We start from the raw sequence: 20,161 nt of genomic DNA, 5'->3' as shown, positions 1-20,161 counted from the left end.
GAATAATTAGTGGATGCCATGTCACGTTTGGAGAAACCCTGATGTGCCTAAACAGTGGAAATCCCCCACAATTGACATCATTTTGAAAATTAGACTCTTTATGGAACTTAACTAGATGTGTATTGAGCACTTTGAACCCACAGGTGCTTCACAGAAGTTTATAACGTAGAGCAGTGTAAATAAAAAAAAAAAAATCACATTTTCCCAAATAAATCTTTTTTAACTACAAATTTTGTATTTTCACAAAGGTTAACAGGAGAAAATGGACCCCAAAATTTGTTGTGCAATTTCTCCTGAGTTCACCGATACCCCATATGTGGTTGAAAACTACATTTGAGGCACAGTGCAACGCACAGAAGGGAAGTAGCGCCATATTACAGTGCAGATTTTGCTGCACGTACTGTATTTGAGGGTGCCATGTTACATTTCAGACCCTTTGAGGTGCCAGAACAGCAGAACACCACATAAGTGACCCCATTTTACAAACTAAATCTCAATGAATTCATCTAGGGGTGCAGTAATTGTAATGACACCAAAGGTGTCACAGAATTTTATACCATTGGGCAGTGAAGAAAAAATCATTTACATTTTTAGCACCAAGATTGTGTGTTAGCCCCAAGTTTTACATTTTCATACTGGGAAATGGGTAAAAATGGCACCAAAATTTTTCCCACAATATCTGCTGAATGTAGAAATATCCCATATGTGACTGTACAGTATTGCTTAGCCATACGGAGTGACTTGGGAGGGACAGAAATTAGTCTGCAGATTCCTTATAAAGAGCCCCTAAGTACTAGAAAAGCAGAATCCCCCCTCAAGTGACCCCATTTTGGAAACTATAACCCTTCGGGAACTTATCTACAAATGTAGTGACTATTTTGACTCCATTAGTGTTTTCAGAAACAAGCAGTAGAGGATGTTGAAGAGTGAGAATTGAAAACTGCCATTGTAGTGACCAGTTCCCTGTAGTGACCAGTACATTGCAGGATCAGTACATTATGCCCAGCCCGTGCTTCTGGAGGTATGCACCTGTAAATTAGGAGAGCTCTTATCACTACAGAAATGCCAAACATGTGGGAGCTAAATGTGGTTTAGGCACACTGGGGCTCAGAAGGGAGGTGGGGCATTTGGATTTGGGAGCAGAGAATTTGCTGAATTTCTTTTGGGGAGCGAGAAGTCATTTAACTTTTCCTGAGCCTTTGTGCTACCAATAACGTGGAAGCCCACTATAATTCCGTTAACAGATGACCGACCTGAGTGAGGGTTTGCTTTTTCTATGGATTGACTTGAAGCTTTTATTGGGAACGTTTTACATAACATTTGGGATCACATTTATCCGGCACTCTATGCAGAACAATTACTTTGTGGTTTCTATCTAAATCTGTGAAGTGACAGATGAAACCACCGAGGGATCCATTCACTATAGTGAGGCAGCAGAATTACTGTGGACTCCGTCTGGTCTCTGTTCAGCGGTGTCCTTTTCAGAAGTGCACAAAACTGTTGCCGACAGCATCTTTATGGAATCCTACAAAGACGGACACCGCCATGTCCTATGGCATCCACAGTGCCTCCATCTGCCTCATTATAGGGAATCTTCCGCTGGGATTATGTGTTAATCATGCATTTCATAGATTTACGTGGAAACCACTGTGTAAGTGCTCCATGCAGAGCACAGGATAAATGTGCTCTGAGCCTTACTGTGATTTTTGGGAGAAAGAATGAAAAAAATCAACAGAATGTGAAGAATTGGTTTTATTTATTTTATACACCTTTCTCGTGCGGTATAAGTGATTAGGCGAATTTATTCCTCAGGTCAGTGCAATTACAGTGATACCATACCAGATTTATATCAGGTTTTTATGTTTGTGACTGCTGTCACACACTAAAAGATGCTTTTTATTGTGAAAACTAGTTTTTGCATCACAATATTTAGACAACTATAATTTTTCCATATTTCGGCTGACAGAGTCATGTGGTGGCTTGTTTTTTCCGGGACGAAGTTAACGTTTTAATTGGCACCATTTTCGTGAAAATTACATTTTTTGATAACTTTCTATTTCGATTTTTGGGAGAGAGAATGAACAAAAAACAGCAATTAAGGAATTGCTTTTTGGGTTATTTTTAATACCGTTCCGCGTGTGGTAAAATTGGTAAAGCAGCTTTATTCTTTGGGTCAGTATGATTACAGCAATACCCAATTTATATGTGAGCAGGTATACATGCCACCTTCCCTGAAGGACCCTGCGGCCATCTAGCAGCCAGAGGTCTCCATGGAGACCTTCAGGACAATGCGATCGCATTGCATTGTCCTGATGGAAGAGCGCAGTGAACCCATTCCCTGCTTGATGTTCTACGATCCTCTACTGACAGCGACTTCAGAGGGGTTAAATGCCCGCAATGGGTGTTAGCATCGATCGTGTGCGTTGCTGTGGGGTGTCAGCTCTCCCATAGAGCTGACATCCGCACCCGATTGACACGGCGCTCAGCGTGAGACCGCGCAATTGCGGTGCCATACATATACTGCCGTTTGCGGGAACGCAGCTCCCATAGAGCAGTATATTTACAGTGCATATTAGGAAGGGCAGGGCCACATTTGCCACTAGGCACTTGAGGGCATGTGCTTAGGGCGCCAGGAAGTCTGGGGTTGGCATCCCGCCCAACTCCCCACCCACCTCCCCACCTTCTTGAAGGCATCATACTCACCCTCCTCCAGCGGTGCCTGCAACTCCGATCGTCTCAGCGCTGGCAGCTCTTCCTGTGCTCAGCGGTCACATGGTACCGCTCATTAAGGAGATGAATATGGACACGACTCCACTCCCATAGGCATGGAGCGCATATTCATTACTTTAATGAGCAGTACCATGTGACTGCTCAACACTGGAAGGAGCTGCAGCCCCCGGGACGAAGCAGGGAAATGCAGAGACTGCGCCAGGAGGGTGAGTATAAAAGGGGAGGGTGAGCCACGTAATTTTCACCTGTCCCCGTTCCACCGCCGGGCTGTGTCTTTCACATCCTCTGGCTGTGAATTTCAGGTCAGAGGGCGCGATGATGTGTTTAGTGCGCGCCCTCTGCATGAACAGTCTCTGCAGAGACCCGGAAGACACAATGGCGCGCAGTGGTGGAGCAGGGACAGGTGAATATCGCAAGTGCCGGGGGCCTGCGCCAGCGGTGACTACGGCACCTGGCCCCCATAGCACGCCGGTGTCCCCGCCTGCTCAGGACATCGGCACCTGCCCAGGTGAGTATGTAATTTCTTTTTAATCACAACAGCAGTATACAGGGCATATTATTCTATGGTGCATCTTATGGGGCCATCAACCTTTATAGAGCAGCATATGGGGCATATTATTCTATGGAGCATCTTATGGGGCCATCAACCTTTATGGAACATTATATGGGGCATATTATTCAAGGGAACATCTTATGGGGCCATCATTAACCTTTTATACAGCATTATATGGGGCATATTTTTTTGTAGGGAGCATCTTATGGGGTCCATCATTAACTTTATGGAGCATTATATGGGGTGTATTTTGTATGGAGCATCTTATGGGGCCCATCATGAACTTTATGGAGCATTATATGAGGCATATTTTGTATGGATCATCTTATGGGCATCACGAACTTTATGGAGCATTATATGGGGCGTATTTTGTATGGAGCATCTTATGGGGCTCCTGATTCAATATAGATATTCAAAAACATTTAATCTACTGATGTCTCAATTAATTTTACTTTTATTGGTATCTATTCTTATTTTTGAAATTTACCAGTAGCTGCTGCATTTCTCACCCTAGGCTTATACTCGAGTCAATAAATTTTCCCAGTTTTTTGTGGCAAAATTAGGGGTCTCGGCTTATACTCGGTTCGGCTTATACTCGAGTATATATGGCAATTCTCATGTTTTTATTTATGTTAGGAGCATTAAAGGGGATGTCCAGGTCTGTAATGAGTCTGCGGTCATTCTTTGTGACTGCAGACTTCTGAATTCTCACAGTGCGCACTGCATGCTGTCAGGATTCGTACCGGCGATTTACATACATGTGGTCACATGCTGACTAGAAATGTGTGGCCTCACTCAATGAGAATAAACTGAGTGAGGCCGGGCACGTTTCGTCGGAAGGTGGTCAGAGGTATACAAATCACATGCTTGTGCTGACATGACTGTCCGCCGGCAAGAGAGAATACTAAAAGTGTGCAGTGCATTAATTGTGAGAATTCAGAAGCTGCGATTTCAGGATTCAGCTCTGCAGTTTCCATCATCATAAGGACACTTCACTCATATGCGGCTTTCCTACTTGTGGTCCTGTGACAACAAGCTTTTCTTCCTGCTTCTCTAAGTTTTTCACTGAACATTGAGAGCAATAGGTATAGGAGCTTGTGGGTACATGACTAATGAGTGTGCAAATCGCATATGTCCTTGGGGAGGGGGGGGGGGGCGCCAAAATTAGTTCTTGCCCCGGGTGCCAGAAAACCTAGATACACCTCTGCCAGTATGCTACTGCGAGTGGTGATTACAGGGTCCGGTGGAGGGATGTCTGTGCACAGGCAGTGAGGCAGGGACTGAGGGTGTGCACAGAGAGAATGGAGACCCGGAGACTGCCCGTCCCAGTCTACGCCATAGCCTGGAGCCCTCAATATTATAGGAATATCAGTAAATAAATTGTTTTTCTAAAGCTTTATAGTGTAATTTTAGGTCAGAGAGGGATGGTTAGGGATAAGCTAGCAAGGTGCAGGGACAGATAGTGATGGCTACTTGCGGACATCTGCGGCACTTGCAGTGAGACAAAAAAACACTGCTAGCAGAGTTTTTTTCCATTGCTGCAAGTACTGCATTTGCGGGATCGCGGCAAAGCCACAAGTGCCGCACATGTCCGCAAAATGAATGAGGCCGAACGCAGTGCTGCCATATGTGATCCGTTACACGTCAGATGCGGAAAAACTGCCGGGTCTGCTGCAGAAGGCTACTTTCACATAAGCGATTTTTGCCAAAGTCACTGCCGATAGTGTCATACTCACCAATGGGGGAGGCAGCACTAAAAGTGCCTAGGGCAGCAGAAACTCTAAATACGACCCTGAGGAAGGGGTTAAAGAACAAAGGATTGGACAGGCTGGATCCTTATCTCCCATGACATTATCAGCCAAGGGCACTACTACACATTAAATTGTTGGCTAAACCCATCGATATCAGTGAGTTTGGTGGATGTTAGTCTATTGTGTGTGCTTGTCCTTTCAGCATAGACATATTTCCTGATAACCCTATCTAGCTGGATTGGTTTGTTACTTGTGATAATTCGGCTGCTTACCAGAACGTATTTGGCTGTGCTGGGCACCAGCGGCATGATGTACCTCCAATCTTGCCCCTGTTCGACTTCTGGTCTCAGAATGTGCTCTTCCTCTTCGATTTTTATTTGTATTGTTATCCATATTTGTAATACCAAGCAAGCCTCCAGATGCAGCTAATAACGTATATGGGTCACCTGTATGAAAATGCAATAGAAACAAGCAGTGTTACAGTGTTTGCCAATATAACTATAGAATCTACATGAAGAACACTCGAAACTTAATCAAAAATACCTGATAATCACTTTTTCGTAAGGGAATTTTGTAACTGCTTTGCTGCTTATACCCTACACCCTTACCTTACAACCTTATATTACAGCTATGTGTTAGAAACCAATACCATATTAGCCAATTTTCTAAATAACTATATGAATTTAAAAAATATTCATTGTTTATCAAATGTTAAATTAATCCGTACAATACCAAAGTGGTGTTTTTATTTTCTACCGAAAGACAAACTAGATTCATTGACATGGTAAGCAATATGGTTCACGTACCACCGTTTTAATAGTGCTCACATAAGCAAAGGAAAGCAGTAGAACTGGCAAGTTAAAAGAACAGTTGTGCGCCTCTATGAACTTGATCTGGATCGCCCCCAAGGGCTAGGGGAACTCGGTATCGGGTCCTTCGGTTCTCAAGGGGGATGTCACGGTGGCTGACCCGGTCCGTGGCCCTCGGGAGGTCCGTTAAAATAAGGAGGACAGGTCTTTAAAGGGATAATTGTTCGTGACGCCACCTGTGGTATTCGGTCAGGGTGACCGATGCTGCTTAGGGGTCCGCTGGGGTGATGTTATTGCAGCTAGATGGTATACCTTCCCACAGGTGAAGTATGTCCCCAGGGCTTCCTGGTGTGTAGATGGTGAATGGTGTGAGGCGCAGTGAAGAACGATGACACAAGGTTGCAGTCTCTTTACTTTTTACTGAAGGCTTCAGCATCCACAGTCCAGAGCATGAGATCACAGGGCAGGCAGAGCCCGGCCGGTTTGGAGGCAAATCCAGAGTCCCCTTATCCAGGTGGAAAACAGTAGCCTTCCTCTAGCGCCTGGGTGTTGTAGTACCTTACTGCTGAGCTTCTCATAAGGTCCTCACAACTGTTGTAGGTGTTCTAGATGTTGTGTCTCTGTCCCCCCAGATGGATAGGTCAAACCTGTATGACTGGTGGCGTGAGGCTTTTTAGAGGGACTCTATCATGCCCCAGCCTCTTGTGGGTGCCACCTTGCCTCCTGGGTATAGGGCAGACAGGTAACGTGGAATTAGCTGTCCTGCCGGTCTCTGGAGCAAGGAATAAAATAACTGTTGCTCCCTCGGTGTTCCGGCTACTGGGATCCTGCGCCTCAGAAGGAGGCAGCCTGTGTAGGGCAGAACTCCTTCTGGTTTCCTCTCCTTTTGCTATGACTTCTCACGCTTTACAATACAGTTCTCTGTTCGTGTCTCTTTCTGGGAGCTGCTGCACGTGGGGCAGGCGCAGCTTTGTGGCCTTCTGTCTAGGTCTCTGACAGGATCCCACCCCTGTCAGGGACCCACTACCTGAGCCAAAGCCCAGCTAGTGTCTGTCCTGAGCAAAGCTACAAGACGTGTATCCTGACCCGGAATTCTGCCACACCAACGGGATTTTCTTCAGGTTTGAAAAACAAAGCAGTTCTTATAACAAGATTAGTAGCAGTCTCTAATGAAAGCAGTCTTTGTAAAAGCCTCCTTTGTAAAACCAGTAGAAAGCACCCTTAAGAAGGTCCAAACTATTTACAAGGACAGTTTGTGAATCATTCACCATCCATGATTCAAATGTTCTTTAAGGCAAAAGAAAAAGGCAACTTTGTAAATAAGGATCCCTTTAAACATGGGACCCCTTTAAGAAATAACCCTGGACTGGTTTAAACTTGAAAGTAGCAGCAAAGGATGAACAGTTAACTATTTACAGTCAGTTCAGACTTTTAGATTACTGAAACAGTTCTGGCGGTGGCACTGGTGGGGGCAGTCCTCTGGGATACCGGCGACCATCAGGTGCGACATATGAGGCCCCTCACTCCAAATGGGGGTCTGAGTGCCCACTGAGTTCTGCTCTGGGGTAACCTTGGCACAGGTTACCATTGGAGTGGGTTCAGTAGTTACCGCGGTTTCTGTAGTGGTAACAGTACACACTGTGGTCCTAGTAAAGGTGCAGGTAGGAGTGACAGTAGTAGTGGTTGTAGTGGCAGTTGTCTTAACACAAGGTGGCGTTGTGGTGACAGGAGAATGCATAGCTGGTGTCTTAGAGCTGGGTGCCTTGGGATCTCTGCGCTTGTGTACATTTAGAGCAAACCATCCTTTTTCACCGAATTGCCTGGTGTAGGTGACACTATCTCCTGGATACAGGTCTCTGTCTGGATGTCCTTCCCAGAGATGAGATTCTACGTCCCTCCGGTTCACGAAGATCTCTGCATAAAGTCCCTGCTCTTTGATGAAACCCCATCCTCCTTGCAGTTTAAAGACTACGACTATGCCCTGCTTACACGGGGCCTGGTTAGAGGTACTGTCCTTGCGGGCCTGGGCTTTGACCTGTAGGTCACGTTTGTCAAAGACTCTGCGTTGGGCCTGATGTTTTTCCTCCATTTCCTCCCACTTGCGGGCAAGCTGGGCCTGGTAGTCCTCCCAACTTAAGACTTCCACGGTTTCTCCTTTCTGCTTTCCGCCCCGGGGAACTCCATAAAGTCTGGTCCGGGATTCACCCAGCGGTACACTGTCCGCTCTGCATATAGCTCACCTGGCAGGGTGGTGTGCGCAATTGGGGCCTTCATGAATTGCTCCATTCCCGTGGCCTGGTCCGAAGTCTCAAGATGCTGGAGCCGGTGGGTACCACGGGGAGGTGGCGCTGCTAAAGGGCCTATCAGCAGTTCCTCGGTCACCGGGGCAGGGTCAGCGTCCTTACATGCCGCAGCGGTGTCTTCGGTGCCGGTCGGTTCCACTGGCGGTGGCATCTGCAGCGGTGCTGGCAGCGGCTCTGGAAGCGATGCAGGGAGCGGTGTTGCAGGTGGTGCTGTTGGATCCTCTGTAGGCGTTGTCCGGCATGTGGCCTTGGCGCTCAGCCGCATTTGTAGGAGCTGGTCCATTAACTCCTCCACGCCGGCCTGCAGGAAGTCAGGGCCATCGGGTGATGCCCGGCTGCGGTGTCCGCCAAGGTGGCTGGGGCAGTCCTCGGCTTCTACCCCACGGTCTGATTCCGGGAGGTTGGCCATGGCGTCTCCCACGTGGCTTGCCCCTTCCTCTTCCTTTTCCTGCTCTCTTCTCCGGGGGCGGTTTCTGTTCCTTTGTCTCCGCCCGCAATTGAGGATCAGGAGGCGGATCTCGGCTGCTGACGGACACGTCCTCAAGGTACAGAGAAATTAAGACTGGGCGGCCATTATTTTTTGCGCTTCTCAGTTCGTTCACGCCCACGACACGACATTCTTCTTCTCCTGCGCTTCTCGTGGAGCGGTAATGGCGGCAATTTTGGCGGGAATTTTTGGCGGTCTTTTGCAATATACAGTCCTTTAGTAAATCCCAGTTCAAGCACAATTCTGGCATAGTTCTTAGGAGCACATGGTTTTTCAGGCTTAAGTAGATCCTATTCGTGACGCCAAGATGGATCGCCCCCAAGGGCTAGGGGAACTCGGTACTGGGTCCTTCGGTTCTCAAGGGGGATGTCACGCGGACGCCACTGAAGACTGCAGGCACACGCGCCAACTATAGCGCACACATACTCTTATGCACTAAACTATTGCGAAAAAAGGAGACAGACAGGGAGGAGAAATTACGAGGATACGCCGCCCATCTGACCGGTAACAATTCATTTTCATATCCCTCCAAATTGAGGTGACAGAGTCCCTTTAATCGTATGAAAGATTAGTCAGAGTCTCCCTGTCAAGAGTCGCACAAGTGTAATGCGAGTGTCATATGAGTGTCATGCAAGTACAATCTGATTTTTCATACCTAGCATCCACTTTACATCCGAGTGTAGTGAGATTGCAATCCGATTACAATGCGATTTTAACATGAGCTTTTACACAGAGCAATTCTCTGTCATTTACACATCATTTCAAAGGAAATATTCGTCAAAACACATAAATACATATTAGGCAGAATAAAAGGTGGCAATTCTTTTGCTGCGTACATTAAAATCACACAGTGACAGGTTAGAATAAAACAGATTGAATAGATATACAGGTGCTTCTCACAAAATTAGAATATTATCAAAAAGTTAATTTATTTCAGTTCTTCAATACAAAAAGTGAAACTCATATTACTTGTATATAGAATCATTACAAACAGAGTGATCTATTTCAAGTGTTTATTTCTGTTAATGTTGATGATTATGGCTTACAGCCACTGAAAACCCAAAAGTCATTATCTCAGTAAATTAGAATACTTTATAACACCAGCTTGAAAAATTATTTTAAAATTCGAAATATTGGCCTACTGAAATGTATGTTCAGTAAATGCACTAGACTATTGATCAGGGCTCCTTTTAATTCAATTACTGCATCATTGTGGCGTGGCATAGAGGCGATCAGCCTGTGGCTTTGCTGAGGTGTTATGGAAGCCCAAGTTGCTTTGATAGCAGCCTTCAGCTCCTCTGCAGTGTTGGGTCTGTTGTCTCTCATCTTCATCTTGACAATACCCCATAAGGTCAGGCAAGTGATACTGTTGTTTTTAAATCAGGTATTTGTACTTTTGGCAGTGTGGACAGGTGCCAAATCCTGCTGGAGAATGAAATTTCAATCTCCATAACGCTTGTCAGCAGAGGGAAGCATGAAGTGCTCTAAAATTTCCTGGTAAATTTTCCTTGCACTGACTTTGGTCTTGATAAAACGGTGGACCAACACCAGCAGATGACATGGCTCCCCAAACCATCACGGATTGTGGAAACTTCACACTAGACCTCAAGCAGCTAGGATTGTGAGCCTCTCAGCTCTTCCTCCAGACTCTGGGAGTTTGATTTCCAAATCAAATGCAAAATTTACTTTCATCTGAAAATAACACCTTGGATCACTGAGCAACAGTTCAATTCTTTTTCTCCATGGCCCAGGTAAAACGCTTCTGGCATTGTCTGTTGGTCATGACACAAGAAATTCGACACTTGTAACCCATGTCCTGGATATGTCTGTGTGTGGTGACTTTTGAAGCAATTACTCCAGCAGCAGTCTACTCATTGTGAATCGCCCCCCAATTTTTGAATGGCCTTTTCTTAATCCTTTCAAGGCTGCGGTTATCCCGGTTGCTTGTGCATCTTTTTTTACCACACTTTTTCCTTCCACTCAACTTTCCATTATTATGCTTGGATACAGCATTGTGTGAACAGACAGCTTCTTTAGCAATGGCCATTTGTGGCTTACCCTCCTTGTGGAGTGTGGCAATTACTGCCTCTTGGACATCTGTCATGTCAGCAGTCTTCCTTGTGATTGTGGAGCCTACTGAAACAGACTAAGGGACCTTTTTAATTGCTTAGGAAGCCTTTGCAGGTTTTTTGGTTAATTATTCCAATTTACTTTCCAATTTTTCACACCTGGATTTGGGGATCCTCTGCCACTAGTTCCTTGCAGATCCTCTCCAGTTCCGGTTGGATGGTGAAAGTTGGTGGACAGCCATTTTCAGGTCTCTCCAGAGATGCTCAGTTGCGTTTAAGTCAGGGCTCTGGCTGGGCCAGTTATGAATGGTCACAGAGGTGTTATGAAGCCATGCCTTTGTTATTTTAGCTGTGTGCTTAGGGTAATTTTCTTGTTGGAAGGTGAACCTTTGGCCAAGTCTGAGGTCCAGAGAACTCTGGAAGAGGTTTTCATCCAGGATATCTCTATACTTGGCCGCATTCCTATTTCCTTCAATGGCAACCAGTCATCCTGTCCTTGCAGCTGAAAAACACCCCCATAGCATGATGCTGCCACCATGTTTTCCTGTTGGGATTGTATTGGGCAGGTGATGAGCAGTGCCCGTTTTCTCCACACATACTGTTTAGAATTATCACCAAAAATGTCTATATTCATCTCATCAGACCAGAGAATCTTATTTCTCGTAGTCTGGGAGTCCTTCAGAAATTCTGTAGTAACCTTTGCCAGATCTGTGCCTTGCCACAATTCTGTCTCTGAGCTACTTGGCCAGTTCTTTTGACCTCGTGATTCTCATTTGGTCTGACATGCACTGTGAGCTGTGAGGTCTTAAATAGACAGGTGTGAGCCTTTCCAAATCAAGTCTTATCAGTTTAATTAAACACAGCTGGACTCCAATGAAGGAGTAGAATCATCTCAAGGAGGATCACAAGGAAATGGACAGCATGTGACTTATATGAGTGTCTGAGCAAAGGGTCTGAATACTTATGACCATGTGATATTTCAGTTTTTCTTTTACATTAAATTTGCAAACATTTCTACATTTCTGTTTCTATTCAGTCAAGATGGGGTGAAGAGTGTACATTAATGTGAAAAAATGAACTTTTTTGAATTTAACAAATGGGTGTAATGAAACAAAGAGTGAAAAATGTAAAGGGGTCTGAATACTTTCCGTACCCACTGTATATACAGTGCCTTGCGAAAGTATTCGGCCCCCTGGAACTTTTCGACGTTTTGCCACATATCATGCTTCAAACATAACGATACCAAATGTCAATTTTTGGTGAAGAATCAACAAGTGGAACACAATTGTGAAGTTGAATGAAATATATTGGTTATTTTAAGTTTTTGTGGAAAATCAAACACTGAAAAGTGGGGCGTGCAATATTATTCGGCCCCTTTATTGTCAGTGCAGCAAACTCCCTCCAGAAGTTCATTGTGGAACTCTAAATGATCCAATGTTGTGTTAAATGCCTAATGATGATAAATATAATCCACCTGTGTGTAATCAAGTCTCCGTATAAATGCACCTGCTCTGTGATAGTCTCAGGGTTCTGTTTGAAGCACAGAGAGCATCATGAAGACCAAGGAACACAGCAGGCAGGTCCGTGATACTGTTGTGGAGAATTTTAAAGCCGGATTTGAATACAAAATGATTTCCAAAACTTTAAACATCCCAAGCACTGTGCAAGCGGTCATATTGAAATGGAAGGAGTATCATACCACTGCAAATCTACCAAGACCTGGCCGTCCCTCTAAACTTTCATCACAAACAAGGAGAAGACTGATCAGAGATGCAGCCAAGAGGCCCATGATCACTATGGATGAACTGCAGAGATCTGCAGCTGAGGTGGGACAGTCTGTCCATAGGACAACAATCAGTCATACATTGCACAAATCTGGCCTTTATGGAAGAGTGGCAAGAAGAAAGCCATTTCTCAAAGATATCCATAAAAAGCGTTGTTTAAAGTTTGCAACAAGCCTCCTGGGAGACACACCAAACATGTGGAAGAAGGTGCTCTGGTCAGATGAAACCAAAATCAAACTTTTTGGCAACAATGTCAAACGATATGTTTGGTGTAAAGGCAATACAGCTCATCACCCTGAACACACCATCCCCACTGTCAAACATGGTGGTGGCAGCATCATGGTTTGGGCCTGCTTTTCTTCAGCAGGGACAGGGAAGATGGTTAAAATTGATGGGAAGATGGATGGAGCCAAATACAGGACCATTCTTTAAGAAAACCTGTTGGAGTCTGCAAAAGACCTGAGACTGGGATGGAGATTTGTCTTTCAACAAGACAATGATCCCAAACATAAAGCAAAATCTACAATGGAATAGTTCACAAATAAACGTATCCAGGTGTTAGAATGGCCAAGTCAGAGTCCAGACCTCAAACCAATCGAGAATATGTGGAAAGAGCTGAGAACTGCTGTTCACAAACGATCTCCATCAAACCTCACTGAGCTCGAGCTGTTTGCCAAGGAAGAATGGGCAAGAATTTCAGTCTCTCGATGTACAAAACTGATAGAGACATACCCCAAGTGACTTGCAGCTGTAATCGCAGCAAAAGTATTAAGTTAAAGGGGCCATATAATATTGCACGCCCCACTTTTCAGTTTTTGAATTTCCAAAAAATGTAAAATAACCAATAAATTTCATTCAACTTCATAATTGTGTTCCACGTGTTGTTGATTCTTCACCCAAAATTTACATTTGGTATCTGTGAAGGATGACCCCTTCCTCCCAAGTCACCAATCCGTGACGTCACTACACAGGCCCAGCTCTCCGGCGCCCCCTTTGTCTCTCAGGTCAGTAAGGGAACTGCACCTAGAGCAAATGGCCGCCGGGGAGACTGCCCTGTTACCCACACTGGGTATTCTAAGATTCGCAATCAGAGTAAAAGGATCAGCCCAAAATTAATTTATGATTTAATTGCCTTAAGGGCGCATTAGCTAATTACAAGAAATATACAATCACAATATATCAAGAGTCAGAGTACAATATAACAATAATAATACAAGGCTTAAAGGTATAAAGCTGGAGGTCAGTTTACCAGGTTGAAGGTCGCTTGTGGAACCCGGGGGGCGCAGCATTCCGCAGGTCCAAAACTTAGTTGCCGGGCAGCCCCCAGAAAGCGTGTGTTTGTTCCCCTCTGACTGGCATACCCTGTTCCTTAAGATATCATCATCATCTTCTTCTGTGGAGTGAGACTCTCCCAGTGACCTTAGCTTCTTCTAAAACCTGGCTGAGCCCCCCCGCCTGCAGCTGGGTGGGCTTAGCAATCTCCACCCCCTCTGCCTCCCTGCAAGATTTATTCCAATATCTAATAAATGGGATAACTTCTCTGAGGATGATCGGATCAGCACACGGGCAGTACCAGCGCCTGTGGTTTGTTCTGCCAGTCGTACTGGGATCAAACCTGGACCCATTCGGTCCCTGTGGGAGGCTGATCCCTATATCTCGGGTTTCAGACCTCCCACCGCCACGGGAGTCGCACTGTTAGATGCACAATTTCTTTAGGGCGAGGAGAATATTTTATGAGCCGGTACCTCGGACGATGCGTCCATAATTCACAATTCCATGTTGGAGACGGTTCGACTGGGCTGCCATAATAGATGTGTATCCAGTGGCCACTTGGCATGCGTGTTTTAATTAAGCCCCCAAGCATTTCCAAGCCCCCTGCTGGCGTGGTTTCCTCACTGAGCTCAGCCCATTACCATACTAATAGGAACTTTATTCATTAGAAAAGGTGGGGGCCAGGAGCACTCCTCTTTGCAGACCTGTGACCAGGAGACAAAATGGAGTCACGCCAATCTGTTAGTATGCCCGTCTAAAGATGGCAGCTGTTCCCTCATCACACCTCCCTGCTTTAGAGGGTGCTAGGGGGCATCACATTCCTGTGTTCCCCCATGCGCCCTTCCACACCTTCTCCTTGCCAGGACAACCCATCAGCATTACTATGGTCTTTGCCTCTCTCTCCCTGAGCCTGTCTCTGCCTCCTCCTCTTCGAGGCCGACTCTGTCCCTCCTCTCTCTCGCTCTGAGACGGTCTCTGCCTCTCCCCTCTTTCTGAGGCTGTCTCTGCCTCCTCCCCGGTCTCTCTCTGAGCCTGTCTCTGCCTCCTCCTCTCTCTCTCTGAGGCTGTCTCTGTCCCTCCTCTGTCTCTCTCTGAGGCTGTCTCTGCCTCCTCCCCTCTCTTTCTGAGGCGGTCTCTGCCTCCCCCTCTGTCTCTCTCTGAGGCTGTCTCTGCCCCTCCGCTCTCTCTCTCTGAGGCTGTCTCTGCCCCTCCTCCTTCTCTCTCTGAGGCCGTCTCTGTCTCCTCCCCACTCTTCCTGAGGCGGTCTCCGCCTCCTCCTCTGTCTCTCTCCGAGGCTGTCTCTGCCCCCTCCTCTCTCTCTCTGAGGCTATCTTTGCCCCCTCCTCCTTCTCTCTCTGAGGCTGTCTCTGCCTCCTCCCCTCTCTTTCTGAGGCGGTCTCCGCCTCCTCCTCCGTCTCTCTCTGAGGCTGTCTCTGCCCCCTCCTCTCTCTCTCTGAGGCTGTCTCTGCCCCTCCTCCTTCTCTCCCTGAGGCTGTCTCTGCCCCCTCCCCTCTCTCTCTCTGAGGCAGTCTCTGCCTCCTCCTCTGTCTCTCGCTGAGGCTGTCTCTGCCCCCTCCTCCTTCTCTCTCTGAGGCTGTCTCGGCCTCCTCCCCTCTCTTTCTGAGGCGATCTGCGCCTCCTCCGTCTCTCTCGGAGGCTGTCTCTGCCTCCTCCTCTCTCTGAGGCGGTCTCTGCCTCCCCCTCTGTCTCTCTCTGAGTCTGTCTCTGTCCCCTCCTCTCTCTCTCTGAGGCTGTCTCTGCCCCCTCCTCCTTCTCTCTCTGAGGCTGTCTCTGCCCCCTCCTCCGTCTCTCTCGGAGGCTGTCTCTGCCTCCTCCTCTCTCTGAGGCGGTCTCTGCCTCCCCCTCTGTCTCTCTCTGAGGCTGTCTCTGCCCCCTCCTCTCTCTCTCTGAGGCTGTCTCTGCCCCCTCCTCTCTCTCTCTGAGGCTGTCTCTGCCCCCTCCTCCGTCTCTTTGAGGCTGTCTCTGCCCCCTCCTCCTTCTCTCTCTGAGGCTGTCTCTGCCCCCTCCCCTCTCTCTCTCTCTGAGGCAGTCTCTGCCTCCTCCCCTGTCTCTCTTTGAGGCTGCCTCTAACTGTCGGTCCCTGGGCCATGCCTCCGGTGAGCCCTGCTGGACCGATACCCGGTACAGCCGTCCCTGGTCCCAGACCACCCGCTCGCGGTCTGACTCCCCGGGAGGCTGTGCCGCCTGCTCCTTAAGAGCTTTCAGTCTAGCATCAGCTTCCAACGCTGCCTGAAATCCCTGACCCGATGTGGCGAGAATGGACGACACTGCCACATCCACCGTCAGCTTCCCGGGATCTGTCTCCTGGCCGCTGTCTGACTCGGCAGTCACTTGGTCAGAGAGGGGGGAGCCGTCGGACCTCTGCAAGGCTCCTTGGGCTCCGGCGCTCCCACTCCTGGTGACAGCGGCCACGAACGCTGTGCCCACGGGTAGCGCCTGCTTCCCCCCGACTCCTGACCAAGTCGCCGGGTCAGGCAGACTTCCCTGCCCTCCTGACATCCCGGGTGTGGGGAACTCCTGCCCTGGGGTCTTACCTGGTGGCTCCTCTCCCGGGACGCCTCCTCCCCCCATGGCCTGTTCCTCTTCCTGCAGGGGTCCTAGACTCAGCAGGCTGGATTCACTTAGGGGCCCTACACTGCCCGTAGCAGCCCCTCCCTCCACCTCTGAGCTCTCCCCTACAGTCTCCTCACTTGTCCTCACTGTGAGCCCTGCGTGTGTGGTGTCAGTGCATGGAGTACCCTCAGGTTTCACTCCCTCCCCCACCGTTGGAGGCACATTCAACACATCAACATTCACAGTAGAGTCATGACATTCTTGGGGAGCCGAACTTGGGGGTTCAGTGGCCACATACTGAGACACTAGCCGCCCCAAATCGGTCCCAAGTAATACATTAGCAGGAATATTTGACGTTACTCCCACCTCCCGCACTCCCCTCCTGGCGCCCCAGTCCAAAAACACCTTTGCGACAGGCAGCGCCGGTTCCACGCCTCCAATTCCAGAGACGGACAGGGTTCTCCCCGGCACCAAGTCTTGAGGGGACACCACCTCAGGACGTACCAGGGTTCGTTCAGCGCCTGTGTCCCGCAGTCCCATGACCGCTGAGCGGCCGATAGTGACGGGTTGGTAATTGTCCAGGGACCTCCCACCACCCCCTCCCACACATAAAACAGTGGACGGTTCCGGGGACAGGGATGGGGCCTGAAGACGCTGGGGACATACAGCTTTGAAGTGTCCCAGCTGGTTGCAGTGATGACAACGTCTGGGTTCTGCGCCTGGCCTGGAGAGGGCAGCAGGGGGGTACACCCCTTGCAGTCTGGGGGCTGGGGAAACAGGGGCAGGATTGGGCTTACCCCCTCTCCAGGAGCTGCTGGCAGGCTTCTTCGGCTCAGGCGCCCTGTTATTGGCATACTCGTCTGCCAGGGCGGCTGTAGCAGAAGCCCCCTTCGGTTTCCGGTCACAGAGGAACTGCTGGAGGTCCTCTGGGCAGTTCCACAAGAACTGCTCCGTGACGAACAGTTCCTGGACCTCCTGGCGGGTGGTGAGCGCTAGACCCGAGGTCCAGTGCTCTGCAGCTCTCAGCAACGCCCGCATGTGGTCGGTCCAGGTGTCCTTTGGGCCCCGCTGCAGGCTCTGGAACTTCTTGCGGTAGGACTCTGGGGTGAGGTTGTAGTGCTGGATCAGGGCCCGCTTGATGCTGCTGTAGTCCTGCTCCGCCCCGGCAGGTAAGTCCCCCAAAACTTTCATGGACTTACCCCTCAAACGGGGGGTCAGGTATCTTGCCCACTGATCCGGGGCCAGATGATGTTGAAGGCAGGTCCTTTCAAACGCCAGCAAGAAGGAATCCAGGTCTTCATCCTTCTCAAGCAGAGGGAAGTCCTCGGCCCGGACTTTGGAAGCCCTGGAGTCTGGTGGTGCTGGGGTGTCCAGCGGGAGCCCGTGTTGAGCCATCTCCAGTCGGTGCTGGCGCTCCGCTGCACTCTCTGCAGCTTTCTCTGCCCGCTCTGCAGCTTTCTCTGCCCGCTCCGCTACCTCACGGCGTTCTGCCCGCTCTCGCTCCTCTGCTTTCTCGGCAGCTGCCATGAGTCTCATATAGGCGTCTTCATTACCCGCCTCGAGACGTGCCACTGCCGCTGCAACCAGGGCCTCTGATGTGGACAGGCTGGGGCGGGCAGGTGGTGAGTAGTTCCTTTCCGGACTAAGCACGGGTGGCTGGCTCCTTGGGGAGTCTGGGCTGAGCTCCCCCTCGCCTTGAACGGTACCGTCCACCACCACCTCCTCATTGACCATAGCACTGGCCTGCGCCATCACTGCACTCCTGGTGCCTTCCGCCATCTTTGGAACCTCTGGTTACTGACACAGCTGTAACCCGGACCTTGCACACAACTTATTATTATTTAAGACCCCAGCAGTGAAAGTTACCACTGGTAGTCTTTAGTGTCTGGGAGTAGGGGTCCCACGCACACTATTACTCTGATCCCACGTACGCTGCCACCTCTGTGAAGGATTACCCCTTCCTCCCACGTCACCAATCCGTGACGTCACTACACAGGCCCAGCTCTCCGGCGCCCCCTTTGTCTCTCAGGTCAGTAAGGGAACTGCACCTAGAGCAAATGGCCGCCGGGGAGACTGCCCTGTTACCCACACTGGGTATTCTAAGATTCGCAATCAGAGTAAAAGGATCAGCCCAAAATTAATTAATTTATGATTTAATTGCCTTAAGGGCGCACTAGATAATTACAAGAAATATACAATCACAATATATCAAGAGTTACAGTCAGAGTACAATATAACAATAATAATACAAGGCTTAAAGGTATAAAGCTGGAGGTCAATTTACCAGGTTGAAGGTCGCTTGTGGAAGCCGGGGGGGCGCAGCATTCCGCAGGTCCAAAACTTAGTTGCCGGGCAGCCCCCAGAAAGCGTGTGCTTGCTCCCCTCTGGCTGGCATACCCTGTTCCTTAAGATATCATCATCATCTTCTTCTGTGGAGTGAGACTCTCCCAGTGACCTCAGCTTCTTCTTAAACCTGGCTGAGCCCCCCCGCCTGCAGCTGGGTGGGCTTAGCAATCTCCACCCCCTCTGCCTCCCTGCAAGATTTATTCCAATATCTAATAAATGGGATAACTTCTCTCAGGATGATCGGATCAGCACACGGGCAGTACCAGCGCCTGTGGTTTGTTCTGCCAGTCGTACTGGGATCAAACCTGGACCCATTTGGTCCCTGTGGGAGGCTGATCCCTATATCTCGGGTTTCAGACCTCCCACCGCCACGGGAGTCGCACTGTTAGATGCACAATTTCTTTAGGGCGAGGAGAATATTTTTGCGAGCCGGTACCTCGGACGATGCGTCCATAATTCACAATTCCATGTTGGAGACGGTTCGACTGGGCTGCCTTAATAGATGTGTATCCAGTGGCCACTTGGCATGCGTGTTTTAATTAAGCCCCCAAGCATTTCCAAGCCCCCTGCTGGCGTGGTTTCCTCACTGAGCTCATACTAATAGGAACTTTATTCATTAGAAAAGGTGGGGGCCAGGAGCACTCCTCTTTGCAGACCTGTGACCAGGAGACAAAATGGAGTCACGCCAATCTGTTAGTATGACCGTTGAAAGATGGCGGCTGTTCCCTCATCACAGTATCTTTATGTTTGAAGCATGATATGTGGGAAAAGATTGAAAAGTTCCAGGGGGTCGAATACTTTCGCAAGGCACTGTATATACAGGTTTAGGCCATTATATGGATACACCTAAAATAAATGGGAATGGTTGGTGATATCAACTTCCTATTTGTGGCACATTAGTATATGGGAGGGGAAAAACTTTGCAAGATTGGTGGTGACCATGGTTGCCATTTTGGATCCAACTTTATTTTCTCCAATGGGAAGAGGGTTATGTGACACATCAAACTTATTGAGAATTTCACAAGAAAAACAATGGTGTGCTTGGTTTTAACCAACTGAAGTAGCCACAGTTCATCCCTGCTGAGAACGCAGCCTCACTGACCAGCGGTAACTTCGATGTCAATCAATTGTCAATGATGCTGTGTTCACAGCAGCTCATTTACCAGTGGTTCTCAGCCTGGACGGTCACATCTTGGCATCGTCCAGGCTGAAAGCTATTTATCCCCCAGACATGGATTACGGCGTGGGACAGAACGATGGACAGGTGAAGGATATTGTTGTTTTTTATTTTAGTTTTATTACAGGAGATGAGGGCTTTGGTGGAATTAGGCGTTAGGTGAGTATAACTGTTTATTATTTTTAAATAAAACTAGAAAACTGTGTTTTGGTTTATTTCTAATAAAAGACTTTATTCTGGCAGTGTCCTTATTTACCATGTAACTATAGGATTAGTAATGGAGAGGTGTCTTACAGACACCTCCAT

At 48.4% G+C, this 20,161-nt stretch overlaps 1 protein-coding gene across 1 annotated transcript in view; it reads right to left on the bottom strand.

The window, feature by feature from the left end:
• LOC138643350 (NFX1-type zinc finger-containing protein 1-like) overlaps positions 1 to 20,161 on the bottom strand; it is a 245,980-nt gene that overhangs the window by 194,773 nt on the left and 31,046 nt on the right. The window contains exon 2 of the mRNA XM_069732272.1: positions 5,307 to 5,480. Coding sequence (XP_069588373.1) covers positions 5,307 to 5,480 — 174 coding nt within the window. The remainder of the gene's footprint in view (positions 1 to 5,306; positions 5,481 to 20,161) is intronic.

Source organism: Ranitomeya imitator, chromosome 6 (assembly GCF_032444005.1).
Source record: "Ranitomeya imitator isolate aRanImi1 chromosome 6, aRanImi1.pri, whole genome shotgun sequence".
In the NCBI taxonomy this organism is placed as follows: domain Eukaryota; kingdom Metazoa; phylum Chordata; class Amphibia; order Anura; family Dendrobatidae; genus Ranitomeya; species Ranitomeya imitator.
Note: the sequence above shows the minus strand (reverse complement) of the source record. Positions and strands in the feature narration are given on the sequence as shown.